Here is a 27,066-nt window from a genome sequence, read left to right as displayed (position 1 = left end):
TGCACCCTCTTGGTTGCCGTAGTGTTTCTTTTCATTTGCGCACCCTGTTGTCATGGCGGCCTTTCGAAAACCAGTGTTGTTAGGGCTTCGAGATTCGGCAGTACACGGCAGCCCCACAGGGCCGGGTTCCTGGACGGTTAGCAAGTTGGGCGGCATTCCGGTGAGAATAGGCGCTGGAGCCAGGGTTCGGCGGGTGCTGGGGAAGGGTACACAGTGAGCAAGTGGGCAGGCTCCTGGGGTAGAGTCCGGGTCCGAAAGCAGTCGTCTCACACCCCTCCTCAGGACGTCCTGCCGGACTTGGCAGCTCCAAGGCCGGAGTGTGCGCGTTGCAGGCAGCCGCTCGCCCTCGTCGTGCAGGTGTACTGTCCCCTAGAAGGCTCCCCATTTCATCGGCAGCTGCACGTGTTCGCTTGCGCCCGCCCTACGTGCGGCGACCACGGGGCTCGCAGGTAGGCAGCGAAGGCTCGCAGGTAGGAGCCGCCCGGATGTCACTGCGAGCGGTGCTGGGGAGGCGCGTGGGGCTGGGACTTGCAGCGTGAAGCACTCACGGGCGTGTTTTTGCTCTGAAGCTGGAAGGTGTTTCGCTCCCAGTGTCTGGAGGTGCGAGAGAAACAGACACAGGACGCCCAGGTAAAGTGGTTTGATGTTACGTTTTGCAAAAGAGTAGAGGGTATTTTCCAGAATGTCATTTAAGACAAACTTTTAAAAAATCCATTTTGTTCATAGGTAAAAAAAACTACAACAAAGTTGTAAAGTACATCAGTCAGGGGGTACATACGTTGCGCATTGTCATCCCCACATCATTCACCCAGAGCACAAGACATCTGCCTTAAGTTGGTTGTTAAGACAAACTTTTAAGCTGTGGGTTTTTGTTTGTTTGACTTTTTGAGACAGAGTCTCGCTGTATGCAGTTCAGGCTGCCCTTGAATTCACTATGTATCTAGGACTGCCCTCGAACTCCCCAACATCCTTGTACCTTAACCTTCAGAGTGCTGAGATCACAGGCATGGGCCACCTGGCTGTAAACCATGGTTTTTGCAGTATAGTAGAAATGGGTGTTTCTCTTTGAAACCATGAAAAGTTTTAGGAGCTTACAATTTACACCGAAGGTCTTTTTGTTGCGGGGGAGACTCAGTACCTTGTGTTTGCCAGGCAGGTGCTGTGCTGCTGAGCTGTATCCCCAGCCCCTATATTGGAAGATTTTTTTTTTTGTACCTGAAATCGAACTCACAACCTCGAGCTTGTCAGGCAGGTGCTATGCGGCTGAGCTATATCCTTGGTCCTTTATATGTATTTTTTGGAATACTGAAGGTCTTGGGTCACATAATTTACTGTGTTTTTTTTTTCCTCCTGGGAAAATGCACAGGTGTGTACATGTGTATGGTTGTGTGTAGTTCATATATGTGTTTATTATAGTTTGTACAGTTAATGTGATATGAACATATGCACTTTTTGAGACAAGGACTTACTGTGTAGCTTAGGCTAGCTTTGAACTCACTATGTGCCCCAAGCTGACCTTGAACTCGGGGCAATCCTGCCTCAGCCTCCCAAGTATAGGTATTACAGGAACATGCCACCATCCTTGGCTCATATGTACCTTTATGACAAAGGTATTTAATAAGACAAAATTCAAGTTTATTGAATTGAAAAGTCAGGGAGGTTGGTAACTACAAAACAAAATTCAGCCCCCCTAATTAGGGCTGTTAAGGTCTTTACCTAAGCACTGAGTATATGTGCTAGGCATAATGTTAGCAATACAAGGAATAACAAGGATTCAGGGTTCAATTACTAGTAGGGGAACACTTGTAACTCTTCATCTGAGAAATATAACACAAGCACTTAAATATTCATTAACTGCTTAAATAGGCTGAAGGAGGCTATTCCAGAAATGACCTCCAGAGCAACACATCAGAACCAACCTATCTATCAGGCAATATTTTGTGCAGGCAGGAAGCTTAAGTGTAGTCTTTTTTTTTTTTTTTTTTTACACTTTTTTTTTCTTTTTTCTTTTTATCGGTACTGGAGATTGAACTCATGACCGCCTGCTTGCAAGGCAGGTGGTTATGCCGCTGAGCTAAACCCCCAGCCCCTTCTTAAGTGTAGTCTTATAAACTGGAAGTTGCCCTTGTTGGCAGAACTGTTGATTCTTAAGCCTTGATCTAAGGCCTTAATTTGGCATCTTGGTATTTCTTTCTACTTTGCTGTCTCAAGATTGTTACTCATTGGAGGACTTGGTTAGCAATCCTCTGATCATATCTGAAACCCTAGTTGTCAAAAAGTCTGGGATATTCTTCTCTCCATCTGTGTGATAGCTGTGTGTGGGTGTGAGCACACCTGTAATCCCAGCACTTAGGAGGCTGAGGCAGGAGGATTGTTGCGAGTTCCAGACCAGCTTGGGTTACAAAGTGAGTTCAAGGCCAGCTTGAACTGCATAGCAAGACCCTTGTCTCAAAAACAAAGCAAAACAAAAAACCCCTCAATCTGTGCAATACATGAAACACAAAAGAAAGATTTTAAATTGCATGGTTGAAGAAACCATGTGTTGAATCTGCTATGCTGTCCCTGAAAAGACAAAAGATTCAAATTACCTGTGACATGCTTTTGAGTAGATAGGAGTCCGGAAAGTTGAACTGAGTGTGCCAGCGGGGAAGGGGCTGGCATAAAGCCAAAGGAATAGATGATATCACTAAAATATGCTTAGACCTTATGTATTGGATATTTTTCCAGAATTGGGAAAATGATCATGCCGCTGAGAATTGGTGTGAAGGTGCAGACGACTGGGGAAGTGACAGTGAGGAGGTACCTCCACCACACCTTACCTTGGGTTTTGGAAATGATTCTAACAGTGCCAAAGATGTAGACTGGACTGCTCAGCTTCAAGACCTCCATCTACAGGACACTTCTCTGTCTACTGCTCATTCTGCACCTCCAGGGGAAGGGATGGCTGCTTCTACTGTGATGCTGCAGTTCCCGCCCTACTACATTTGTGTCGTAGATGAGGATGACTACAGAGACTTCGCTAGTCTAGATCATGCCTATTGCCTTCTAAAGGACTACCAACAAAGAGAAGGAGTTGATATGGGCCAGTTGATTTCTCATAGGTGAGAGCATGTGTGCTGAGGCTGAAAGATGACTTGGTCAGGAAGCCCCCCACAGTAGGTACCCTTTGGTTTTGCCTGGGAAATCTTCCGGGGAGAATTCCTGTGGTAAGACCCTTTGATTCACTCTTGTTGGCTAAGAAAAGGAGACATCCTCCTTGTCAGCCAGTCTCAGGGAACTTCAAAACACTTGACTGTGTACATAAATGCCCTCAAGAAAAGGAATCAAGATAAGCAGAAAGTTAAAGATGCCAAGTATTTACAGAAGATGCATTTGCTGTATCTCTAATATTCTTTTATTCAGTGCTGGGGATTGATCCAAGAGGGCTTTATACATATTAGACAAACATTGCCACTGAGCTACATCTCTGTTCCCTTTTCTGTTTTGTCCCACATATTCTACTTTAAATGATTTTTGCTTGTTTTACCAGAGATTGAATCCAGGGAGTGCTTAACTACATTCCCAGCCTGCCTTGATTGATTGATTGAGGTACTGAAACTTGAACCTAGGATCTTACATGGAGCTACATCCACAGCCTTTTTTTATTTTTTATTTTGAGATTGAGTCTTACAAAGTTGCCCAGGTTTTCCTGGAACTATAATTCTCCTACCTTAGCCTCCTGAGTAGCTGGAATTCCATGCCTGTCTATCCCTCCTGGCTCTGTTTTTAAATTTCATGATGGAGACAGGTGAGTCAGAAAAATGCTGTTTATTTATTGACTTTTGGCTGAGGCTTTATAGGTGGCTCAAGACCTTTGAGGCCCTTCTACATCTTTGGTTCTCACCTATAAAATGGTAGGGATAATGATATCTCTCTTCTCCATTTTATCAATTTTGGGAGTCAGGTGAGAGAATAGATCTTAAATGGCTTCATAAACCAAAGCAAGAATGATCACTTTTATTGTTATAATGATAGAATTAAAACAGGATATTGGGAGAGATGACTTAGTATCTTTATCCAGGGCTCTCTCACTTGTAGGCTTTTTCAGAATAATGTTAAAAGGGATTGCCTGACTGGCCAGGCATCGTGGTGCATGCCTGTGATCTCAGCACTTTGGAGACCAAGGTAGGAAGATCATGGATTCTAGGCTACATAGTGAGACTTGTCCTAAAACAAAACAAAACAACCAAGTGGGGACTACCTGAACACATGCTAATGTTGTTGTTGTTTTTGTGTGTTCATTTTTTTGCGAAAGAATCTCCCTATGTAGTTTAGGCAGACCTCAAACTCGCCATATAACCCAGACTGTGGCGATCTTCTGTCTCAGCCTTCCAAGTTCTGGGGTCACAGACGTGTGCCAAATGCCTAGTTTATTGCTGGCCTTGAACTCAAGGTGATTTTGCTGCCTCTGTGATTACAGGGGTGCACCACCACACCTGGCTTTAAATTTTTAAACTTACTTTTTAAAAGAAAGTCATTTTATTTCCTCTTCTAAATACTGTAATTCTCTATTTCTTTTCCCTTTTTTTGGGTACGGGGGATTAAACTCACGACTTCATGTTTGCCTGGCAGGTGCTTACACCACTGAGCTAAGTCCCCAGCTGTTATGTAGTTCTCTGGATATTCACACTTACTGGTGATTTCTGCTTTTTTTTTTTTTTTTTTTTTTAAGTTTTTCAAGTGATGGTGATGAAAAGTATGAGAAGACCAAGATTAAAAGTGGAGATCAGATGTTTTACAAATTCATGAAGAGAATTGCTGTTTGTCAGGCACAGATTTTAAGGTAAAAGAGGAACATTTTTTTTTCTATTCTCAAATTTAATAACAAATATAATTAGGTGAAAGAGAATAAACTCAGTGGTATAGGGACGCATAAGATAGGACCTCCAAATAATAAATAAAATCTGCTAGATGTCTGATATGCTGAGTTCATGCTCTCTAAAACTGAAGAACACATACTAGGAACAGTGGAGGTTAAGAGTAGCAGTTGTTTACTGAGGGAAAGAAAGCTTCTGTCTGAGAGAGACAGAAGATCCGCAGTGGGTAGCCCAACATTTTCTTTCATTATTATTATTATTATTATTATTATTTTTGGTATTGAGAATCAAACTCATGACTGCGCACTTGCAGGGCAGGTACTTATGATGCCACTGAGCTAAATCCCCAGTCCCTTCATTATTTATTGTTACAAAAGTAACTGGTGCTGGAGCCAGATATGATGCCACACACTTGTAATCCCAGTGCTTGGAAGGCTGAGGCAGGAGAATCACCATGAGTTTGAAGCCAGCCTTATATAGTGAGTTCAAGGCAGCCTGAACTACATAAAGAGACCTTGCCTCAGAAAAAAAAAAAAAAATAGGAAAAAAGTATAATGACAAAACCAAGAGTCCAATATTCCCCAAACCCAGACAAAATTATTGCTTAGATTTTAAGATATTACTTTCACTTTTTAAAAAAAAATGTATTTAGGTATGTATATATGTGTATAGTTTTTTTAAAATTTTAAAGAGGAAAAAAATTACAAAACAATGGGGTAACAATGGTTAATATATTGTATATTGTTATCTTTTTTAATTTTTTTATTTTAAAGAGGATAGAATTAAACAATAAAACAGATAAGAGAACAATTTAAGAAACACAGATTTCAAAGCAATACCATTGGGGATCTTCACTGCCTATCATATTGTCTCGTTTTCCTCCAAATAGTTGTCGGTATCTTCACACACAGTGAATTCATACCGAACAAAATAGTACTAAACTGATCAGAACAGGATGATGAAGGCATTTTAGGTCTTCAAGACCAGACAATAGAGAAGTCAACAATGACTGCCATAGTGTCTTTCATTCTCTTTGAAATGGTTGTCCATATCTTTACGTATATTGAAATTAAAAAAAAGAAAACAGACTAATATCACTCTGGACAGAGACTAATAGTATTGCTAGATTTTATATCATGATGCTATGGAATTAGCACTGGGTATCTTACTGTCTCTTTTTCTTCAGAGTATCTATTTTTTACATGGTGCATTATATAATCGATTCTCATAAACTGTTTAGAAGTTCTACACATGTGTGAATCTCTACATGTATACCTATCTTTTCTTTTTTTTTGGTGCCAGGGATTGAACCTCGCGTTTGCCAAGCAGGCACTTATGCCACTGAGCTAAACCCCCGGCCCCATATCCTTTCTGTATTAGAGGGAAAAACAAATCAAAACAAGACAACAAAACAAATTCCTGGAAAAACATGAAACAAAAAAGACATAAAACCACAATACTAGGTGATCTACAAGTTACTATGATGTCTCTTCTTATTTTCAATAGAATTGTCTATATCATCAGATATAATATAATTGAACATAGTACTACATAGCTTTTTTTTTTTGTCTTTTTTGAGACAGGTCTCGCTATGCAGTTCAGGCTGGCCTTGAGCTCACTTTGTAGCCTAGGCTGGTCTCAAACTTGAAATGATCCTCCCACCTCAGCCTCCCGAGTGTTGGGATTACAGGCGTGAGCCACCATGCCCGACTCAACATAGCATTTTTTTTTTTTTTTTGTCTTTTTCATTTTTATCGGTACCGGGGATCGAACTCACGACCGCCTGCTTGCAAGGCAGGCGCTTATGCTGCTGAGCTAAATCCCCAGCCCCTCAACATAGCATTATTAATAAAAATAAAACATTGGAGATATTATAGGACTTCAAAAGCAGTTAATAATCAACCCGGAATGGGTATCCTATCGCATCTTGTCTTCAGAGTAGTTGCCTCTACTCTTAGACTTGATACTATCTAGCATACCAAATTCAAATAAAATCAGTCAAGACAAAACAGTGATCTAACAAACCAGATTCAAATAAGATCAGTCATAGTAAGACAGTGTGAGTAATATAGGGCTTCAGTTTAAGTTAATAGGAAATTAAGGATAGTTACAGGTTCGGGACAGTTTCGCCCCTGGCTATATCCTGCTATTTTGGGGATAGCTGTCTGTGCTCTCAAATCTAGTATGAGTAGACAGACTGAAACAATAAAATCAAACTAAACAGAGCCATCTGCTGTTGGTTGTTTACTTTTCTCCTTCATTCCACTGTGTGCCTGTACATTGAGGCCTCTCTGCTACTGTTGCTGGAATCCTGGTGATTTTTTTCTCTCTCTTTAGAATGTCCTTCAATATTTTTTGTAGGGTTGGATTGATGGTCACGAACTCCCACAGTTCCTCTTTGTCATGGAAGCATCTTGTTTCTCCATTAATTTTGAGAGACAGTTTTTCAGGGTACATCAATCTGGGTTAGAGGTTATTTTCTTTCAGAGCATGGAATACTTTGCTCCAAGCTCTTCTTGATTTGATAATTTGTGTCGAGAAGTCGGTTGTGATTTTAAGGGGTTTTCCTTTATAGGTGATTGGTTTCTTTTCTCTGACCACTTTTAATATTCTGTTCTTGTGATGACTTTCTGGGATCTTGATTATTATATGTCTGGGTATAGCTCTGTTTTGGTTGTAGCTGGCTGTAGTTCTGTATGCCTCATTTATTTCCTTTTCCTATGCTTGGGAAGTTTTCCTTAATTATTTCTGTGAATAGCCTTTGTAATTCATTTGTATTTACTCCTGCTTCTTTGCTCTTTTTTTTTTTTTTTTTTTTTTCTTTGTCTTTTTGAGACAGGGTCTCTCTATGCAGTTCAGGCTGACCTTGAGCTCACTTTGTAGCCCAGGCTGGTCTGGAACTCACAGTGATCCTGCCTCAGCCTCCCGAGTGCTGGGATTACAGGCATGAGCCACCACTCCAGGCTTTCGCTCATGTTTTATATTCTTAAGTTATAGATCCTCTTGTCATCTTCTAGCCTTTGTATTGTCACTTCCTGATTCCTTATTATTTTTAAGAGATCTTTTCTTTCATGATCACACATTGTAAATCTATCTTCAAGTTTTGAAAGTCTAACTTTAGTTTCTGTCGAGGCATTTTGCCTGCTTTCAATGGAGTTTTTAATTTCCTGGTAATCTCTTTGGATCTGTTTCATGTATTCTAGATTTTGTTTATGTTCTTCATCAAAGGTTTCTTTTTCTGGGTTCCTCCATTTTTCCATCTGTGTCTTCTTGAGAGGGGCTTAGCATTTCTTTTATTAATGTTTGTATATTTTGCCTCTCTTGAATTAGAATTTCAGTTTTAAGTTTGTCTATGAGGTCATAAAGGTATTTCTTTATGCTGTGGCCGATATATATTGCATGATTGCTGCCCTTGATCTCTTCTGTATTGACCTCTCCTGGACTTATTTTCCCTGGGTCAGCAGCTGGAATCTTTTTCTTGTTTCTTTCTCTTGTCATGTTTCTGGATTCTTTCAGACAGGTATATGGTGGAGGTCTCGTGCTGGCTAGGGGATTGCTGCCTTCTCCAGTTTACTGTTATCTGAGGTACACGCAGGGATGATGTGGGCTGCCTTCTCTCTGAGCCAGTCAACTGGCGAGTGCCTTCAGCACATTAGTCTGTGCCATGTTGACGTCACAGGTTCGGGACAGTTTCACTCCTGGCTATTGGGTCCTGACCAGGGGCGTGACCCAGCCCAAGCAGATCCCATCAGTCCTCTTTGGGCCAGAGGCAGCCTGATGCCACTGTGGTTCCGGGTTCAGGTCCATCCTGCCCAACTCCAATATGTCATCCAGCTGGTCACCCCTTCTGCTGGACCAAATACCTAGCACTCACCACGAGTTAATGCAGCTTTCCACATTGTTTCCACTCTCCGTGGCACCGCATCCTTCCGCCAAGGGCCTTGGGCTCACCAATTCCTGATTTCGGTGCTACCCTGACTTCAGCACGACACTGAGTCACCTGACTCCAAGGCACTCCCAGCACAGTGCAGGATGGGCTCCAGTGACAGTGTGTCTGGTTCCAGCCTTTCGTCCACATTTTTCCTTCCTTCCTTTCTTTTTTTCTTTTTCTTTTTCCTCAGTTTCTTCCTGGGTCGTGGTCTTCTCCATGGTGTTAAATTCTAGCATCTGAGTTTTTCTTTCTTTTCTTTTTTTTTTTGGTCTTTTTTTCGTTTTTATCGGAACCAGGGATCGAACTCACGACTGCCTGCTTGCAAGGCAGGTGCTTATGCCGCTGAGCTAAACCTCCAGCCCCTTTTTTTTGTCTTTGAGGCAGGGTCTCACTATGCAGTTCAGGCTGGCTTTGAGCTCACTTTGTAGCCCAGACTGGTCTGGAACTTGCGATGATCCTCTTGCCTCAGCCTCCCAAGCATTGGGATTACAGGTGCGAGTCACTATGCCTGGGGCTTAACTGTCTTCACTACTTTATATATGTATTTTTTTGTGCTTCTCATTTCTTTTTTTCCTCCTTTCCCCCACCCCAGTTTCTCTTTCCTTTGAACAGTTTATTCCTATTTTACAATATATACTTACTTTTGGATCTTATCTACTCTTTCAATTTGCATAAGTGTATTTTTAAAAGCCATAATAAAAGACCCTGTAATCCCAGCACCTTGGGTAGCTGAGGCAGAAGGATCACAAGGTTGAGCGCAGGTGTTGCAATTTAGGGTTTTATCAAAACCCTGTCTTAATAAATAGCTAGAGGTAAAGCTAAGGGCAAAGGCTCTGGGCCCAATACCCAGGCCTAAAACAAAACAAATAAGAAATACCATCACAAGGATTATAAAGCATGTATATTTTGTCTCAGTAAAACATTTATTCTTGTTTTTTTTTTTTTTTTTTTTGTCTTTTTCCTTTTTATCGGTATTGGGGATCGAACTCACGACTGCCTGCTTGCAAGGCAGGAGCTTATGCCGCTGAGCTAAACCTCCAGCCCCAAACATTTATTCTTATTAAGGCGTAATATTAAAAATTCTGAACTGGGCGTGGTGGCTCACACCTGTAATCCCAGCACCTGGGAGACTGAGACAAGAGGATCGTAGTGAGTTCCAGACCAGCCTGGGCTACAGAGTGAACTCAAGGCCAGCCCGAACTGCATAGAGAGACCCTATCTCAAAAAGACAAAAGAAAAAAAAAATCTGTAAACTATTTTTTTTTTTTTTTTTGTATTTTTACTGGTACCAGGGATCGAACTTATGACTGCCTGCTTGCAAGGCAGGCGCTTATGCCACTGAGCTAAATCCCCAGGCCCCTGTAAACTATTTTTTCAACTTTGTTTAAAACTTAAAATTTCAGACTGGGAATTTAGCTCAGTCCTATAAGTACTTGCCTGGCAACAAGCTTGAGGTCGTGAGCTCGATCCCCAATACCAAAAAACAAACAAACCCTGAAAATTTCAGTAGATAATATATTTATAATGCTCAAAAATATGAAAATAGCTAGAAGTGTTGCTACTCAGGAGGCTGATACAGGAGGATTACTTTTTTGGTGTTGGTGGTTGTGTTTTATAGAACTGGTGGTGGAACCAGGACATCATGTACATTAGGCAAGCACTCCACCACTGAGCTCCATCCCTAGCCAAGTGTTGGGATTTTTATAGCTGGTCTCAAGCATGCTAGGCAAGTACTCTGCCACTGAGCTGTGCCCCAGCCCAATGGTTCATACCATTTCTTCCTGTGAAATCTACCTACTTAGCCACAGAATTTTTCCTGTGTTGGCTTGAAGTGTTGTTTTTAGTTTTAGCATTGATATTTAAGTCTGTGATCCATTTTGAGTGAATTTTTATATGTGATATAAGTGGGTAAAATTTTTTCCCATTTGTATATCCAGTTGTTGGAACACCAGGTTTTATTACTGATTCCTTTTGTTTACCAATTACTAAGAGAGCAATATTAAAACCCACAAATCCTCATGTACAAGGCCCTAGATGTAATCCTCAACACCACCAAAACAAGAAACTCCTGTAACTGAACATAATTTTTTTAAATTTTTAATTCTGTCAATTTATGCCTTGTGAATTTTTTTTTTTTTTAATACTGGGAATTGAACTCACAACCTTGGGCTTGTCAGGCAGGTGGTTGTGCCACTGAGCTAAATCACCTGCTGCCTTGTGAGTTTTGATGATGTTTTAAGATATTTTGATGCATATTTGGAATTGTTCTATTTAGCTGATAAGTTTATCCTGTTATGACACAATTTTATTTCTGCTGGTATTTGTTCATTGGAGAGTATTTTGCCTGATTTTAATATGGCCATATAAGGTTTCTTTGGTTTAATTTTTATATGATTGATGTTTATCCAGACTCTTTTTTATTTGGTGTTTGTGGTTTTGTTGAAGGTGGAACACGGTGCCTTACACATGCTATATAAATCAGGCTGACCTTAAACTTAGTATATAGCTTGGGCTGACCTCAAATTTGCCTCAGTCTCCCAAGTGCTGGGATTACAGGAATGTGCCACCACACCAGGTTTATTACTTTTTTTCATGAGTTAAATTTTCCTCCTCCTTTACATATCTTTTTTTGTTGTTGTTATTTGCCAGAAACTGTTGCAGAACAGTAGACCCTGAAATAAACATTTATTCCCTAAAAAGACATGCTTTTCTGAAAGTCAGTAGGGTGGATTTCTTAGTCCATTTAATCTGCACTTGAGGTGGGGCTGCATTTGGCTGTGCCTTTCATTTGATTCAGTTCTGTATTGACTTCAGTCCTTTATTGAGACTGAGTCAAGCATTGATGAGACTGTGGGTATTTTGCTATAGTTTAAATAATTGCTACTAGGTTTTTGGCATCTGGGGACTTTGACTGACTCTTGTTTTGTCCATGATAGTTGTACAAAAGTGTAAGTTTGCAAGAGACAACCTCATTGTCTTGATGTGTCTTAAATGTATGTGACTGCTTGAGTTCTTCATTACCCCTTCCTAGATATTCCTGGGGTGGAGAGCCACTTTATCTGACCTGCCCTACTCCAGAAGTCTCTGAGGTTCCAGCCTGCAGTCACTGTGGTGGCCAAAGGACATTTGAGTTTCAGCTTATGCCAGCACTAGTCAGCATGCTCAGAAGTGCTAATTCAGGTAAGAAGCCCTTTATTAATTTTTGGGGGGGAGGTGTCTTTTTGAGACAGGGACTTACTATGTAGTTTAGGTTGGCCTTGAGCTCACTTTGTAGCCCAGGTGGGTCTTAAACTTGAAACAATCCTCTTGCCTCAGCCTCCTGAGTGCTAGGACCTTTTTAAATTTTAGTTTGTGGATATCTGACATTATTTTGGAATTAACATTAAAACAAAAAACTTTTATTTATTTTTGTATTTGAAATTGAACTCATGACCATGAGCTTACCAAGGAGGTGCTATTCTGCTGAGCCATATATGCAGCCCCTGTTTTATTTAATTATAAAATATAGCATATTGTAGGAAATTTGGGAATTAAAATTTTTGTTTTGTTTTGGTACCAGGGATTGAACTCATGACCTGGCGCTTGCCAGGCAGGTGTCTATGTCACTGAGCTAAATCCCTGGCCCCTAAATTTTTTTTTTTGTCTTTTTGAATCAGGGTCTCGCTATTTATTTAGTTCAGGATGGCCTTGAGCTCACCTTGTAGCCCAGGCTGGTCTCGAACTCACTACAATCCTCCTGCCTCAGCCTCCCGAGTACTGGGATTACAGGTGTGAGCCACCACACCTGGCTTAAATGTTTTTTTTTTTTTAAACCCAGCAATACAATACAACAACAGTCCAATACATGCACTAATGATAATAGGTTGATTTAAAGACGTTATTTTCTATCTATATTTTTTAAATCACATTTACTGTGTAATAAAAGTACTATCATTTTTAAAAAATTGTTTCAGATGGATGTGGTGATGCGCATCTGTAATCCTAGCATGTGAGAAGGTGAAGCAGGAGGATTGCCACAAGTGGAGGCCAGCCTGGGCTAGGTGGGGAGTTCAAGGCCAGCCTGAATTACAGGCTGAATTACAAAGACTCTGTCAAAAGACCAAAAAAAAAAAAAAAGAAACTCAAAAAATTACTTAGCTGAGCATAGTGATATGTGCCTGTTTTCCCTCCAGTTTGGATGATTGAGGTTAGAAGATAGTTTGAGGCCAGCCTGGATATCATGATTGAGACCTCATCTCATAAGTAAAAAATAATTATGTTGCTTTCTAAAAATTATGGTTTTTTTGTTTTGTGTTGGTTTGGTTTGGTTTTCTGAGATAGCATCTCACTATGCAGTTTCGGTTGAGGTTGAATTTACTGCGTAGCCCAGGCTCGCCTGAAGCTTACAGCAGTCCTTCTGCCTTATCCTCTACCAGAGGTTTCTTTAACATTTTTATAAAAAAGGTATATTGTCTTTGTCCAGCATCACATACCATAACAGAATATCTGAGCCAGTTAGTGTGTAAAGATAAAAGTCTCATGATCTCTTTTCGGTCCTACCGTTGCTTTTGTTTATATGTCCCCTCGAGCAGTCATACGTGGGGCATTTTCAGAGCTGAATCAGGAGTGTGTGATTGACTCATGGTGCAGTGCTAGGATTAAGGATTAAATCAGTTCACTGGTTGGTTTGATATCACCCTAATCCCAGTAGCATAGTTAGACTTTAAAAGATGCAGAAAGCAGCAGTTAAGATCCCTTGTTTGTTTTGCTACCTTCTGCCTGGCATGAACTGTTTCTCTTCTATGATGATCATGTCACCAGACTTAAGGGCCTCCCTATATCTTCCACCTCCTAAATGTTCCCAGCATCTACTGATAATACCACCCTGATGCTTAAGAATTTTTTGTTGTTGTTGTTGTTTTGTTTTTTTTAAGTAGTGCTAGGGATTGAGCCCTAAGGCCTTTCACAGCATGCTATATTCCTAGATCTTTCTAATTTTTTTTGTTTTGTTTTGTTTTGGTCTTGTGTTTTTTTTGTTGTTGTTGTTGTTTTGAAACAGTCTTGGTTTGTAGTTTAGGCTGGCCTTGATTCATTGCATATAGCTAGGCTGGTCTTGAACTCACAGCTGTCCTCCTGCCTCAACTTCCTACATGCTGAGATTGCAGACATGCCTGGCTCCTGGCTCCTAAACGCTGGGATTACATGTTTGTGCCACTATGCCCAGTCCATAGTCATTTTTCAGTACTTAGTTTTGAGATACGGTGTCACTTAGTTATCCAGTCTGGCCTTGAATTTGTGATCCTCTTGCCTTAGTCTCCCAGAGTGCAGAGATTGGTCACTGAGCCTGGCTAGGAAATCCATTTTTAAATATCATATGAGTTTGAAAATATATTTATTCTGAGCTGAGCATGGTGGCACTCACCTATAAACCTAGCACTTTAGGGAGGCTGAGGTTGGAGGATATAAGTTTGAGCCCAACACTCAGGAGACTGAGGCAGGAGAATCCCCACAAGATGGAGGATAGCCTGGGCTATAGGGTGAGACCCTACCTCAAAAAATTGAAAAACAAAAACCAAACCAACCAAAGAAAGGTGTGTACGCTTATACCTGGCTATAATGTAATTTTTAAAAATTTTATTTATTTTTTGGTTTTTTGAAACAGATTCCTGCTGTGTATTCCAGATTGGCTCTGACCTCACTATGTAGCCCAGGTTGACCTGAAACTATTGACAGTCCTCTTGCCTCAACCTCCTGAGTAACAGAATTATAGGAATGAACCACCATGACTGACAGAAACTCAGTTTTTAAAAATTGTTTTTCCTTCTTGCTTTGTTATTTTTCTTTTTTTAGTGCTAGAGATCAAACTCAAACCTTCCCACATGCTAAACAGGTACTCTCCCACTGTGCCAAACCTTTAGTACTCTTCCATTTTTCCTGTTTCATCTTTACTCAAACTTCTGATACTCAGACAAGAGATTTTCTATTTGAATCCTGTATTTTTTCCTGAAGTTTTAAAGCTTTATTAATGTATGTTTGCAGTGTATAATGATTATATTAATCATGAGTTGGTACATGTATATAACATTTTGTTATTTTGTTGTTGTTGTTTCTCTTTAATATTTGTTTTGCTTCCTGGGAATTTTCTTCAATTTTGGTGTCATGTTTTGTTTTGTTTTGTTTTAATTATGTTTAAAAATGCATAGGGTAGAAAAGCATAAGGGCTAGGTGTAGCTCAGTGTGGAATGCATTCTATTGTGCATGGGGCCTGGGTTCAACCTCTTCTATCAAAACCCAAAAAATGCACGATATAAAATCTAACATTTTCATTATTTGGTTTTTTTTTTTTTTTTTTTTTTGTCTTTTTCCTTTTTTATCGGTACCGGGGATCGAACTCACGACTGCCTGCTTTCAAGGCAGGCGCTTTTGCCGCTGAGCTAAATCCCCAGCCCCCACATTTTCATTATTTTAAAGTGTGTAGTTTTTTGGGATTTTTTTTTTTTTTTTTTTTGTACTGGGAATTGAACTCATGACCTTGCACTTGCCAGGCGGTGCTGTGCCTCTATGCTGTATCCCCGACTCTAAATGTGAAGTTTAGTAGTGTTAAAGTATTATCGTATTATTTATAATCAATCTCTAGAATATTTTCTTAAAGCACAGATTCTTTTTTTATAGTTTTTTTGTTCTATTTTGTTTTGTTTTAGTTTTGGAGTTTGTTTGTTGGAGATAGGGTGTCACTATATAGTTTTTTTGTTTGGAGATAGAGTCTCACTATACAGTGTAGCCTAGCCTTGAATTCATGGCGATCTTCCTGCCTCAGCCTGCTGAGCGCTGAGATTACAGGTAGGTGCCAACAGACCTGGCTTAAAATATGTATTCTTGGGGTTGGGGATTTAGCTCAGCAGCATAAGTACCTGCCTTGCAAGCAGGCAGTCGTGAGTTCGATCCGTGGTACCGATTTAAAAAAAAAAGTATTCTTTAGCCATTAAGAACTTGAAAACGGATGGGGATGTGTCTCACTGCACAGGCACTGGGTTGTCTTTAGTACTTTCAGCTTTCCCCAACCTCTGGCTACCACCGTTCTATTTTGTGTTCCTATGAATGGTTACTACTGTAGGTACTTCAAATAAGTAGAATCATAGTGTTTGTCTTTATTTTTTTTCTTATGGGAATCAAACTCATGACCTTACGCTTGCCAGGCAGGTGCTATGATGCTGAGCTACATCCCCAGCCAGTGTTTGTCTTTTTAAACTGGTTTACCTCATTAAATATTGTGAGTCAAGGTTCAACTATATTGTGTATTTTTTATTTATTTGCTTTTGGTATCAGGACTCAAACTCAGGACCTTGCACTTGCCAGGCAGGTGCTGTGATACTGAGCTATATCAGTGGCCCTTGACTTTTTTTTTTTTTTTTTTTTTTGGTCTTTTTCCTTTTTATCGGTACCGGGGATCGAACTCCCGACTGCCTGCTTGCAAGGCAGGCGCTTATGCCGCTGAGCTAAATCCCCAGCCCCAACCCTTGACTTTTTATTAGTGTAGCACTGCGCAATATTTGATTGTATGTATATACATGCCTTATTTTATTTACCCTTTCACTTATTTTACCCTTTTACTTATTGGTCAACCTCATTGGTATTATCTATGGTAAATAGTGGTACTGTGAAGTACTTTCAGTTTGCTTGGATGTATACTCGTGGAATTTTTTCTGTAGTAATCCATAGTAATTCTGTCTTGTTGCAAAGCAATTATTTTTTTATTCCTATGATCGTTATGTTATGTTACTTCATTATAAGACCGGGTCTTGCCATGTTTCTCAGGTTGGTTTCAAACTCTGGGATTCAAGTGATCCTGCTGTTTCACCCTTGAACCACAGGCTATTTTCATTTTTTCTTTTTTTTTAAATCCATTTTATTTTAAAAAGGTAAAACAAAAAAAAAAAAAAAAAAGGAAAACAAAATTTCAAAAGATGTCAATTAGGGAGCAACACTAGTAATTACATTGCATATTGTCATCCTCCAATTATTCACTCAGAGCGCAAGATATCTGCATTCAGTTGTTCAGACAATACCTGCACAGATCTTTCTCTTCATTGAACTCAGAGAAATCAGACTGTCCTTTTTATATATCTGTATATATACACTCATACACATAATGTTATTTCTTTTAGCTTCTCACACTAGTAAGACAACACAATGTTTAACATATGTGTCTGATTTATTTCACTTTTGAGTATGGTCTCAAATTGCATCTGTTTACCTATAAAAGTCTCCAGTCTATCCTTTATGACTTACTATTTCCATTGTATGAAAGTACCACATCTTTTTTATCCATTCCTCAGTTGATGGGCATTTAGGTTGTTTTCAAGGTTTAGCTATTACAAATTGTGCTACCGTGAATATGGGTGCACATATATTGCTGTGGTATGATGTTTTTAATTCTTTTGAGAAGATACTGAGACGGCAAATAGCTGGGTCAAATGGGACCTCCAATACTAGTTTTTTGAGGAATCTCCACCTTGATTTGCACAGTGGTTGCATCAGTCTATATTGTTATCAACCGTGGAGAAGGGTTCCTATTTCTGCACAGGCCCTCTAGCATTTGTTATTGGTTGATTTCTTGAACTTTTTTTTTTATCGGTACCAGGGATTGAACTCATGACCCGGCGCTTGCAAGGCAGGAGCTTATGCTACTAAGCTAAATCCCCAGCCCTGGTTTCTTGATTATAGCCATTCTTTCCAGGGTGAGGTGAAATCTCAGTGGTTTTTAAAATTCACATCTCTCCAAAGACCAGTGATATAGAACATTTTCTATTTTTTATTTTATTTTTTGGTACTGGGGATCAAACTCATGACCTCATGCCTGCCATGCAGGCACTTATGCCACTGAGCCAAATCCCTGGCCAACATGTTGAACTTTTTTTCACATATTTATTTGCTGTTCATATTTCTTCATCTGATGTCTATTTTTGGATTGGGTCTTTGAATCTAGGAGGACTGATTTTTTTTTTTTTTTGAGTTTTGCATATGTTCTTGATAATAATCTTTTGTTTGAGGTACAGCTGGTAAACATTTTCTCCCATGTTGTGGATTGTCTCTTTACTCTGTTGGTGGTTTCTCTTGCTGTACAAAAACTTTTTTTTTTTTTTTTTTTTTTGTCTTTTTCATTTTTATCGGTACCGGGGATCGAACTCACGACCGCCTGCTTGCAAGGCAGGTGCTTATGCCGCTGAGCTAAACCCCCAGCCCCTGTACAAAAACTTTTTAATAGGGTGAGATCGAGTTGGTGATTTTTTGTGATAGTTCTGTGCAATTTGGATTTTGTTTATAAAATATTTGCCTACACCAATGTCTTCAAGAGTTTTACCTACTCTTATCTTCCAGCAGATTTGTTTCTGTTTTAATATTAAGAACTTTGATCCATTCTGATTTTAGCTTAGTACATGGTGAAAGATATGGGTCCACTTTTAATCTTTGGCATGTGTAGAAACAGTTTTTCTAGCACTTTTGTAGCTTTCTTCAGTGAATGTGTTTGGCAATTTTGTCAAAGATAAGGTGGCTTAGTGTGTCTGAGTTGTTTTTGCATCTTGTAATCTGTTCCATTGATCTACAGGTCTGTTTTTTTTTGCCAGTACTATGCTGGTTTTATCACAGTAGCTTTATAGTACAATTTGAAGTCAGGGACTGTGATGCCCCATCTTGACTTTGTTGCCTAGGATTGCCTTTACTTTAAGTCTTTTCTGGTTCCAGATAAGTTTTAGAATTGTTTTCTCTAATTCTGTGAGATATGCTATTGGAATTTTGATTGGGATTGCAAAACTGTGTGACAGTTTTGGAAGTATGGCCATTATCACTATATTGGTTATTCTTACCCAAGAGCATGGGATATCTCTCCATTTTCTAATATCTTCTTCAATATCCTTTTTCAGAGTACTGTAGTTTTCAATATAGAGGTCTTATACATCCTTTGTTACATTGATTGCTAAGTATTTCTTTTTTGTGGATGCTATTGTGAAAGATGTTTCTCTGATTTCTGCCTCAGTGAGTTTGTTATTCGTGTACCAGAAGGCTATTGATTTTTGAGTGTTGATTTTGTATCCAGCTACATTACTATATTTGCTTATTAAATATAATAGTCTTTTGACAAAGTTTATGTGGAGTCTTATACGTAGAATATCATGTCATCTGCAAATAATGATAGTTTAACTTCTTCCTTTCCTATCTTTATTCCTTTTATCTCTTTCTCTTGTCTAATTGCTCCAGCTGAAGTTTCCAGGACTGTGTTGACTAAGAGTGGAGACAGTGGGCATCCTTGTCTTGTTCCTGATTTTTTTTTTTTTTTTTTTTTTTTTGGTCTTTTATCGGTACCAGGGATCGAACTCACGACTGCCTGCTTGCAAGGCAGGCGCTTATGCCGCTGAGCTAAATCCCCAGCCTCTCTTGTTCCTGATTTTAGAGATAGTTTTCAGCTTTTGTCCATTAGTATGATGTTGGCTGTTGGTCTGTCATAAAGGGCTTTTATCAGATTGAGATAAAGACATGAATGGGTGCTAGATTTTGTCAAAAAGCTTTTTCTGAATCTATTGAGATGATCATATGATTTTTCTCCTTGGCTCCATTAATGTGATGTATTACATTTATTGCTTTACATACGTTGAAACATCCCTGCATCTGTGGGATGAATCCCACTTGGTCATGGTGTACAATCTTCTTGACAACTTGCTGTAGTCTGTTTGCCAGTATATTATTGAGGATTTTTGCATCAGTGTTCATTAGGGAAATTGACCTGTAATTCTTTTTTTTGGTTGGGTCCTTCTTGGTTTTGGTATCAGGTAATGCTTGATTCCAGGAATGAATTTTGAAGTGTTGCTTCCTTTTCAATTTCATTAAAAAGTTTGAGAACTAGTGATGTTAGATCTCCTCTAAATATCTTGTAGAATTAAGCAATGAATCCATCAGGGTGTGGGCTTTCTTTTATTGGTCAGCTTTTAATTACATCTTCAATTTCATTGATTGATATTGGTTTATTTAGGATTTTTATATCTTCTTGATTCAGCTTTGTTAATTCATATGTATCTACGAATCTGTCTATTTTTTCTGTATTTTTCATCTTATTAGAATACAATTTTTCAAAGTAGGTATAGATGATATTCTGGATTTCTGCAAGTTCTGTTGTGATTTCACCTTTTTCATTCCTAATTGCATGGATTTGAGTCTTTCCTTTTTTTGATAAGGTTGGCTAAGATTTGTTAACTTTGTTTAATCTTTCAAAGAACCATCTCTGATTCATTGATTCTTTATATTGGTTTTTTAGTCTCCAGTATGTTAATTTTTATTATGATCTTTATAATTTCCTCCCTCATACGTGCTTTTGGTGTAGTCTGCTCTTTTATAGAAGTTTGAGGTTCATTATTAAATTGTTTATATGTACTTTCTCTGTTTCCTGATCTGAGTATTTACTGTTATAAATTTCCCTCTTAAGACTGCTTTCATTGTATCCCACAAGTTCCAGTATGTTGTATTGTAATTACCAACTGTAAAAACTTTCTTCATGAGTTTCATCTGTGACCTATTGGTTGGTCATTAGGGTGTTATTTAATTTGCATGTGTTTATGAAATTCTTGTGGTTTCTTTTGCCATGGATTTCCAGTTTCATTGTACTGTGGGCTGATAGTATTCATAGGATAATTTCAGTTTCATTGCATTTACTTAAGCATGTTTTATGAGCCAGTATATGATGTATCTTGGAGAATGTCCAATGTACAGCTGAGAAGAATGTGCATTCTGATGTTGTGGGATGGAACACTGTAGACATCTACTAAGTCCATTTGTTCAAAACTCTTAGTTCTCCTTTCACTGTTGAGTTTTGCCCAGTTGATGTGTCTTTTTGTGACAATGGAGTATTGGGTTTCCCAATACAATTGAATTAAGGCTCATTGGGTTTTTCATGTCTATTAGTAATTGTTTGTTTTTTATTTTGTTTTATTTTGAAGGTAGTAAAATACAACAGAACAAGATGGAACAAAGCCAATTTAGACAGTGTAGTGAAATTGGTACAAAACTTCACAGCAGGTTACCAGCATATCAGTAATAGGTACCACAGTATATCTCGTTATCTTCACAATAGTTGTTCTTTCAATCAGGTATAGCAAAATAAAATGAAATGCAGAACATTATAGAATTTATCAAAACAGAATATTGAATAGAGCAATACCATTAATCAGAATAAAGCAAATCAGCAAGGAAATCCCCCTTATTTGCTATATTGCATGTGGTCAACCTCCCAAGAGATGCTCAGATCTCTGGCTCCCATTTGCTGATGGGGGGGAGGGGGGGATGTTTGATTCTCAGCCCATGCGCAGGTAGGCTCACTACTGCTTAGCAGGGAAGTGAGCTGATTGCTTGGTTTCCCAGTGCCCTAAGTTCCAACATGGTGTGGATCTCAGGAGATGCTGGTGGTTCTCCCCCTAGGGCGGCTGCAGCTTGCTGAGCCACAGCCGCTTACCAGGGGAGAAGAGCTGGTTGCTTGGTTTCCCAGCACCCTAAATTCCAACATGGTGTGGATCTCGGGAGTGGCTGGTGATTCTCTCCCTGAGTCGGCTACAGCCTGCCACACCACAGCCACTTACCTGGGAGGCGAGCCGGTTTAGTAATTGTTTTATATAGTTGAGCACACTGGTATTTGTTGCATATGTATTTATGACTGTTACCTGTTTCTCTTGGATGTTCCCTTTATGAGGATGTAGTGACCTTCTTTATCTCTCTTAAACAGTCTTGGCTTGCAATTCATTTTTGTCTGCAAATAGAATATCTACTTGTCCTTTTTTCTGGATTCTTGTCACATGAAATATTGTTTTCCATCCTTTGACTTGAAGTATGTGAATTTCTTTTTGAATTAAATGTGTTTCTGGTATGCAGCATATTGTTAGATCTTGCTTCTTGATCCATTCAGCCTGTCTTTTGATTGATGAGTTGAGACCATTAATGTGGATGTTTACAACTGATATGTTTTTTCTGTTTTGAATCTTTTGAGGCAGGGTCTTGATATACAGTTCAGGCTGGCTTTCAACTCACTTTGTAGCCCAGGCTGGCCTTGAACTCAGCATTCCTCTTCCCTCAGCCTCCCAAGTGCTGGGATTACAGGTGTGTGCTACTGATGTATATTGATTTATCCTTGTCATGTAATTTTCCTGTTATTGGCTCCTCCACTACTTTTTTTTTCTCTTCCTCTAATTATTTGCCTTTCCTGGTGGAATCTTTCTGTTGGGGTTCATGGAGCTGTAGTCCTTATTATCTCTTTCTAGAATGTCCTTCAGAACATTTTGGAGTGCTGGTTTAGTGGTCATAAATTTCCTCAGATGTTCTTTGTCATGAAAGTATCTTATTTCTCCATCAATTTTGCAAGATAATTTTGTGGGTTACATCAATCTGGGTTAAAAGTTGTTTTCCTTTAGAACCTGGAGTACCTCAGCTCTTGACTTCAGAGTTTGTGCTGAGAAGTCACCTGAGATCCTAATGGGCTTTCCTTTGTAGGTGATTTATTTTCTTTCTCTAACAGCTTTTAAGATTCTATTCTTGGGGGGCTGGGGATTTAGCTCAGCAGCATAAGCGCCTGCCTTGCAAGCAGGCAGTCATGAGTTCCATCCCTGGTACTGGTAAAAATACAAAAAAAAAAAAAAAAAAAAAAAAGGAAAAAAAGAAAAGATTCTATTCTTGGGACTGAGGATTTAGCTCAGTGGTATAAGTGCCTGCCTGGCAAGCGCAAGGTCGTGAGTTCCATCCCAGTACCAAAAAAAAAAAAAAAAAAAGATTCTATTCTTGTGTTGACTGTCTGGAATCTTTACTTGTAATATGCCTGGCTGTAGATTTTTTCTGATCATTGCTGAATAGAATTCTTTATGCCTTGTTTATCTGTATGTCAAATTCTTTTTCTCTCCTGGGAAAGTTTTCTGCCATGATGTTTGTGAACAATTTTTAATGTCATTTGTGGTATTTCCTGCGTTTTCATTAACCCCAGACAATGTTCAGTTATTCTTCTTTGTCTCATCTAGCAGCTGCTGGATTAATTTCTCAAGATTCCCCACTAATTTTGAGAAATCTTTCTTTTCCTGATCACTCACTACGAGCCTGACTTTAATATCTGAGATCCTGTCCTCACATTGGCCTAATCTGCTTGGAATAGTTTCACTGGAGTTTTTATTCTCCTGGATGTCTACTTGAATCTGCCTTATGGATTCTATTTCTTTCATATACTCAGCTTCCATTATTTTCTTAAGCTCATCTATTTTTTTTGTCTCTAACATCACTAAGCATGGTGTATATTTTGGTATCTCTGTAGTTATCTGAGAGGTTATTTCTGATTTTATTTTTTCTGGAGCCTCATTCAATTGCGTGTTGTTTCTACAGCTGTTTAGAACAATTATGTCAGTTTTGACTATAGTAAGTAGTACCATAACATCCAAGACAGGCTAGAAAATGTCAAACTAAGCTAACTCTTAATTTGCCACCTTTAACTTTATGAACAAGATTTATGTTTATATAACAAAATATAAAGCAAGCTAGAAAATTATATGCAGTATATAAGTCCTTAATGTGTCAATTTTGCCCTTCAGGGTTAAAATTTAAAATGGAATAAGGAGAAAATAGAGAAGTGGAAGAAGAGCAAGAGATTAAAAGAAAGGTTGGGCTGGGGATTTAGCTCAGTGGCATAAGCACCTGCCTTGCAAGCAGGCGGTCGTGAGTTCAATCCCCGGTACCAATAAAAAAAAAAAAAAGAAAGGTTGGAGGACAAAAGGGGAATCATGCCAACTTTGAGAAACTAGTACAGAATACTGAAGGAAAAGAGAGATGAAAGAGATAAGAGAAAGAATAGAACTAGAACCACAAAGATGTTAGGAACCACATTCACACCCAAATAAAAACAATGACGGAGAAAGAGAAAAAGAAAAACAATCTGCTTCTAGGATTCTCTCTGATTTCACTAGTAGACAGCCTGGAAACGGAGTCCAATTTCATGCCGATCTATACCAGCAAGCCAGCAGTAGCTTTTTGTTGGGGTGGTGGATAATCTCAGCAGACCAGTCCTGAGAGCAGACAACTGGGCTCTGCTGCCCAAGCAATTTCCATGAGTCTTTCCAGCTGGGAACTGCTGGATGGAGCCAGCAGCAGTTCTGGGTTCTGAGCTCAGCTGGCCTGTCTCCAAGATGGCTTTCAGCCAATTGCTCTCTGCTGCTGGAAAACTAAGGGCTCTGCACTATTGTCTGCTGCTCCTCTCTACTGCCATGTCTCTCTACAGAGGCCTCCAGGGTCACCAGCCATAACTGTCACTACGATTGTGTGCTTGCAGGTTTGAACAACTCCTTTCATGCAGTAAGTCTCATCTCAGGGAAAAGGTGCCGCCGGCTACCATGTTCTTTTTTGAAGTTTTTCTTTTCACTTTCTTTGTAGGTTTCAGTTCACACTTCAGATTCTTGCTGGGCCCAGTGGACCACTTTCCTCTTTATCTTCCTCACAATGCTATATTCCAGCATCTGGACGGTGACTTTTGGAGAGGCTATTTTTTTCTGCTGCCATCTTCCTTCACTCCTTTTTTTTTTTTTTTTTTTCCCTTTGTTGTACTGGAAATAGAATCCAAGGCTGTTTCTTCTACCTAGTCTCCAGAGTGATACATTATAGTTGTGTAGCACTGTGCATGACTGCATGACTGTTTTTTGGCACCAGGGATTGAATTCAGGACCTTGCATTTGCCAGGCAGGAGCTATTACCACTGTGTTAAATCCCTGGCCCTGCATAACTATTTTTTTAATGGTAACTTCCCTAATGAGTTTTTTTTGGGGGGTGGGGAATCAAACTTAGGGCCTCAATGCTTGCCAGGCAGGCAGGTGCTGTGGCGCTGAGCTACATCCCTGGGCCCTAAGGAATTTTGACATGGTACATTATGATAGTTTTGCTTGCTGTTTGTTTTTAGAGGTACTAGAGATTTAACCCAGGGGGGTTAAATCTGAGCTACATCTCCAGCTGTTGTGTCTGTGTGCTAAGTATTGAACCCAAGGTCTTCACACTGAGCAACATCCCCAACCCTTTTATATTTTTGATTTTTTTTTTTTTTTTGTTACCAGGAATGGAACTCAGGACCTTGAACTTAGCCAGGCAGGCACTTACGCTGTTGAGCTGTATCTCTGGCCCTTTTTTTGTTTTTGGTCTTTTTGAGACAGGGTCTCACTATACAGTTAGGGTTGGCCTTGGGCTCACTTTGTATGCTAGGCTGGTCTTGAACTTGCAATGATCCTCCTGCCTCAGCCTCCCTAGTGCTGGGATTACAGGAATGCACTACCATGCCCAGCAGTATTTTTGATTTTGAGACTAGTCTTGCTAAATTGCTCGGGCTGGGCCCCAATTTGTAGTTCTTTTGTCATACCCTTCCAGAGCCTTGTGATTACAGGCATGTGCCACCATGCACAGCCCCAGCTCTTTTGCGGAGGGGGGGGGTCATTTTGGGTCAGTGTTTTGCTATGTAGTTCAGGCTGGCCTTGACCTCACTTTGTAGCCCATACTGGCTTTGAACTCTCAGCAGTCCTCCTGCCTCAGCCTCCTAAGTGCTAGAATTACAGGCATGAGCTACCATTCCTGGCTGTAAATATTCATATTTTTATTATATTTTTTTAACACTTTCTTTCCTAAATCCAGAATATGTTGTATCTTTCAGATCTTTTGGTGGAATTTGGAACAATTCTAGTTTACACATGTGAGAAGAGTTGCTGGCCTCAGAATCATCAGACTCCCATGGAAGAATATTGCATTATACAAGAAGATCCAGATGAGTTACTATTTAAGTAGAACTTTTCCTTTTATTATACAAATTAAAACAAATTTCAATATATAAGCCTGCATGTGTTTATCTTACTTTAACCCCAAGGGTTTGGTTTGGTTTGGTTTGGTTTATGATGCTGAGGATGGAACCCCAGGCTCTGTATGTTAGCTAAGTGCTATACCACTGAGCTGCACCCTAGCTTGCATTCTTATTTTGAAGCTTCGTTCTTACTTTTTGGCTCTTGTGCTGGGCCTGGAGCTAGTAAAAGTCACAGTGGTAGCTTGGAAAACTCCTCATTATCCTGCTGTCACCTCTGGATACTGCCAGACCAAACCAGTCAACCTGCTCTATCTAGCTGCGCAAGGCCCCTACCTGGGACAGTGGCTGCTTAGGTTCACCCCATTTCCCTTTTCATGCTCCTCTCTCCTGTGTCTTCTCCTCTTGCTCCTGTAGCATCACAGCATCACAGGAAGGGTCCCTCACTCTCAGCTATCATCCCTCCATCTAGCTGTCCACCTTTGTTCAGTTTCAGTGTTACCAACCCTTTATTTCTGCTGCTCGAGAGCACCATCAAAATACTCCTGCCAAAAAAACCAAAAAAAAAAAAAAAAAAAAAAAACAGTAAAAAAAAAATCCACTCCTGCCTGCCATGTGCAGACATGCCATTTGTGTATATTCATGAAGCCCAGATTAGCATGAGGCAGAGTGCTTCTATGCAGTATGACTTATGAGAGAAGTAACAGATTCGCGCCACCGGGCCACCCCTCCCCATCGCCCACTCTTTGGAGAGAAGTCTGCATCTGAAGATTCTGGGACTGAGGCTCCCAGAGGCCTGGTTTGTAGGACTGAAGCTGAGCAGAGACCTGCAGATGGCTTTTGATTACTTGTTTCTCTGTCATGCTGGTAAAGTGACTGCCTTTCCCTGTGGCACTTCTAGGGTAGGCAAAGACTGCTTCATCCTGTCAGACCAGTTACTCCAACTGGAACAGAAGTGACTGCTGGATTTACAAGTATAGCACTTTGGATTTACTTAAATGGACCGAGGAGTCCACCCATCTGATGAGAAAATGAATTGTTGCATAAGTTTATCCTTTCAAAAATCAGAAGTTGATACAGATATTTTCAGATATCCTAGGCAGGTGTTACGTTTCTGACAGTTTTTTGTTTTGTTTGTTTTTGTATTTTTTTTATGGAAGTCTGAGGATTAAACCCAAGACCTCACACTAGCTGCAACTCTAGCCCTTTTTATTTTGAGACAGAAACCTCACTAAGTGTCACTAAGTCACTAAATTGCCCAAGCTGGGTTTGAGTTTGTGGTCCTACTGCCTCAACCTCCTACAGTACTGGAATTATAGGCATCCACCACCACCATACCAGACTTGTTTTTGATTTTTTTGTGAAGACTCCTTGCTGATCAAACACATCCTTGAATCTAGTTATATGCATTTGTGTTGGGTCTTACCTAGATAAATACAGATTATCAGGGGTACCATGAT

General features: G+C 39.7%; 1 protein-coding gene across 3 annotated transcripts; it reads left to right on the top strand.

The window, feature by feature from the left end:
- On the top strand, window positions 1-25,642 carry Pdcd2l (programmed cell death 2 like). 3 transcript variants are annotated; one of them, XM_063252563.1, is made up of 8 exons: window positions 1-160; window positions 283-449; window positions 570-630; window positions 2,728-3,101; window positions 4,712-4,822; window positions 11,819-11,967; window positions 14,429-14,477; window positions 25,466-25,642. In XM_063252563.1, exons 1-7 carry the CDS (start codon window positions 53-55, stop codon window positions 14,470-14,472), a joined length of 1,014 nt encoding a protein of 337 aa, XP_063108633.1. In that variant the 5' UTR covers window positions 1-52; the 3' UTR covers window positions 14,473-14,477; window positions 25,466-25,642. The 3 variants fall into 3 exon arrangements, with proteins under 3 accessions (XP_063108633.1, XP_003467244.1, XP_013005241.1); XM_003467196.4 differs by lacking the exon at window positions 14,429-14,477; XM_013149787.3 differs by lacking the exons at window positions 4,712-4,822; window positions 14,429-14,477.
- The last annotated feature ends 1,424 nt before the right edge of the window (window positions 25,643-27,066 follow it).

This window comes from Cavia porcellus, unplaced genomic scaffold, assembly GCF_034190915.1.
Source record: "Cavia porcellus strain 051 isolate PalLab524CR breed Dunkin Hartley unplaced genomic scaffold, mCavPor4.1 scaffold_7, whole genome shotgun sequence".
NCBI lineage: Eukaryota > Metazoa > Chordata > Mammalia > Rodentia > Caviidae > Cavia > Cavia porcellus.
This window is presented reverse-complemented; position numbering and strand designations above follow the sequence as displayed.

Bases quoted from the DNA above. Each gene is read 5' to 3' on its own strand.
- Pdcd2l (XM_003467196.4), top strand. From the start codon at position 53: ATGGCGGCCTTTCGAAAACCAGTGTTGTTAGGGCTTCGAGATTCGGCA. The intron at 161-282 runs GTGAGAATAGGC...ACCCCTCCTCAG, and splicing joins GCAAGTTGGGCGGCATTCCG to GACGTCCTGCCGGACTTGGC. The intron at 631-2,727 runs GTAAAGTGGTTT...ATATTTTTCCAG, and splicing joins AACAGACACAGGACGCCCAG to AATTGGGAAAATGATCATGC.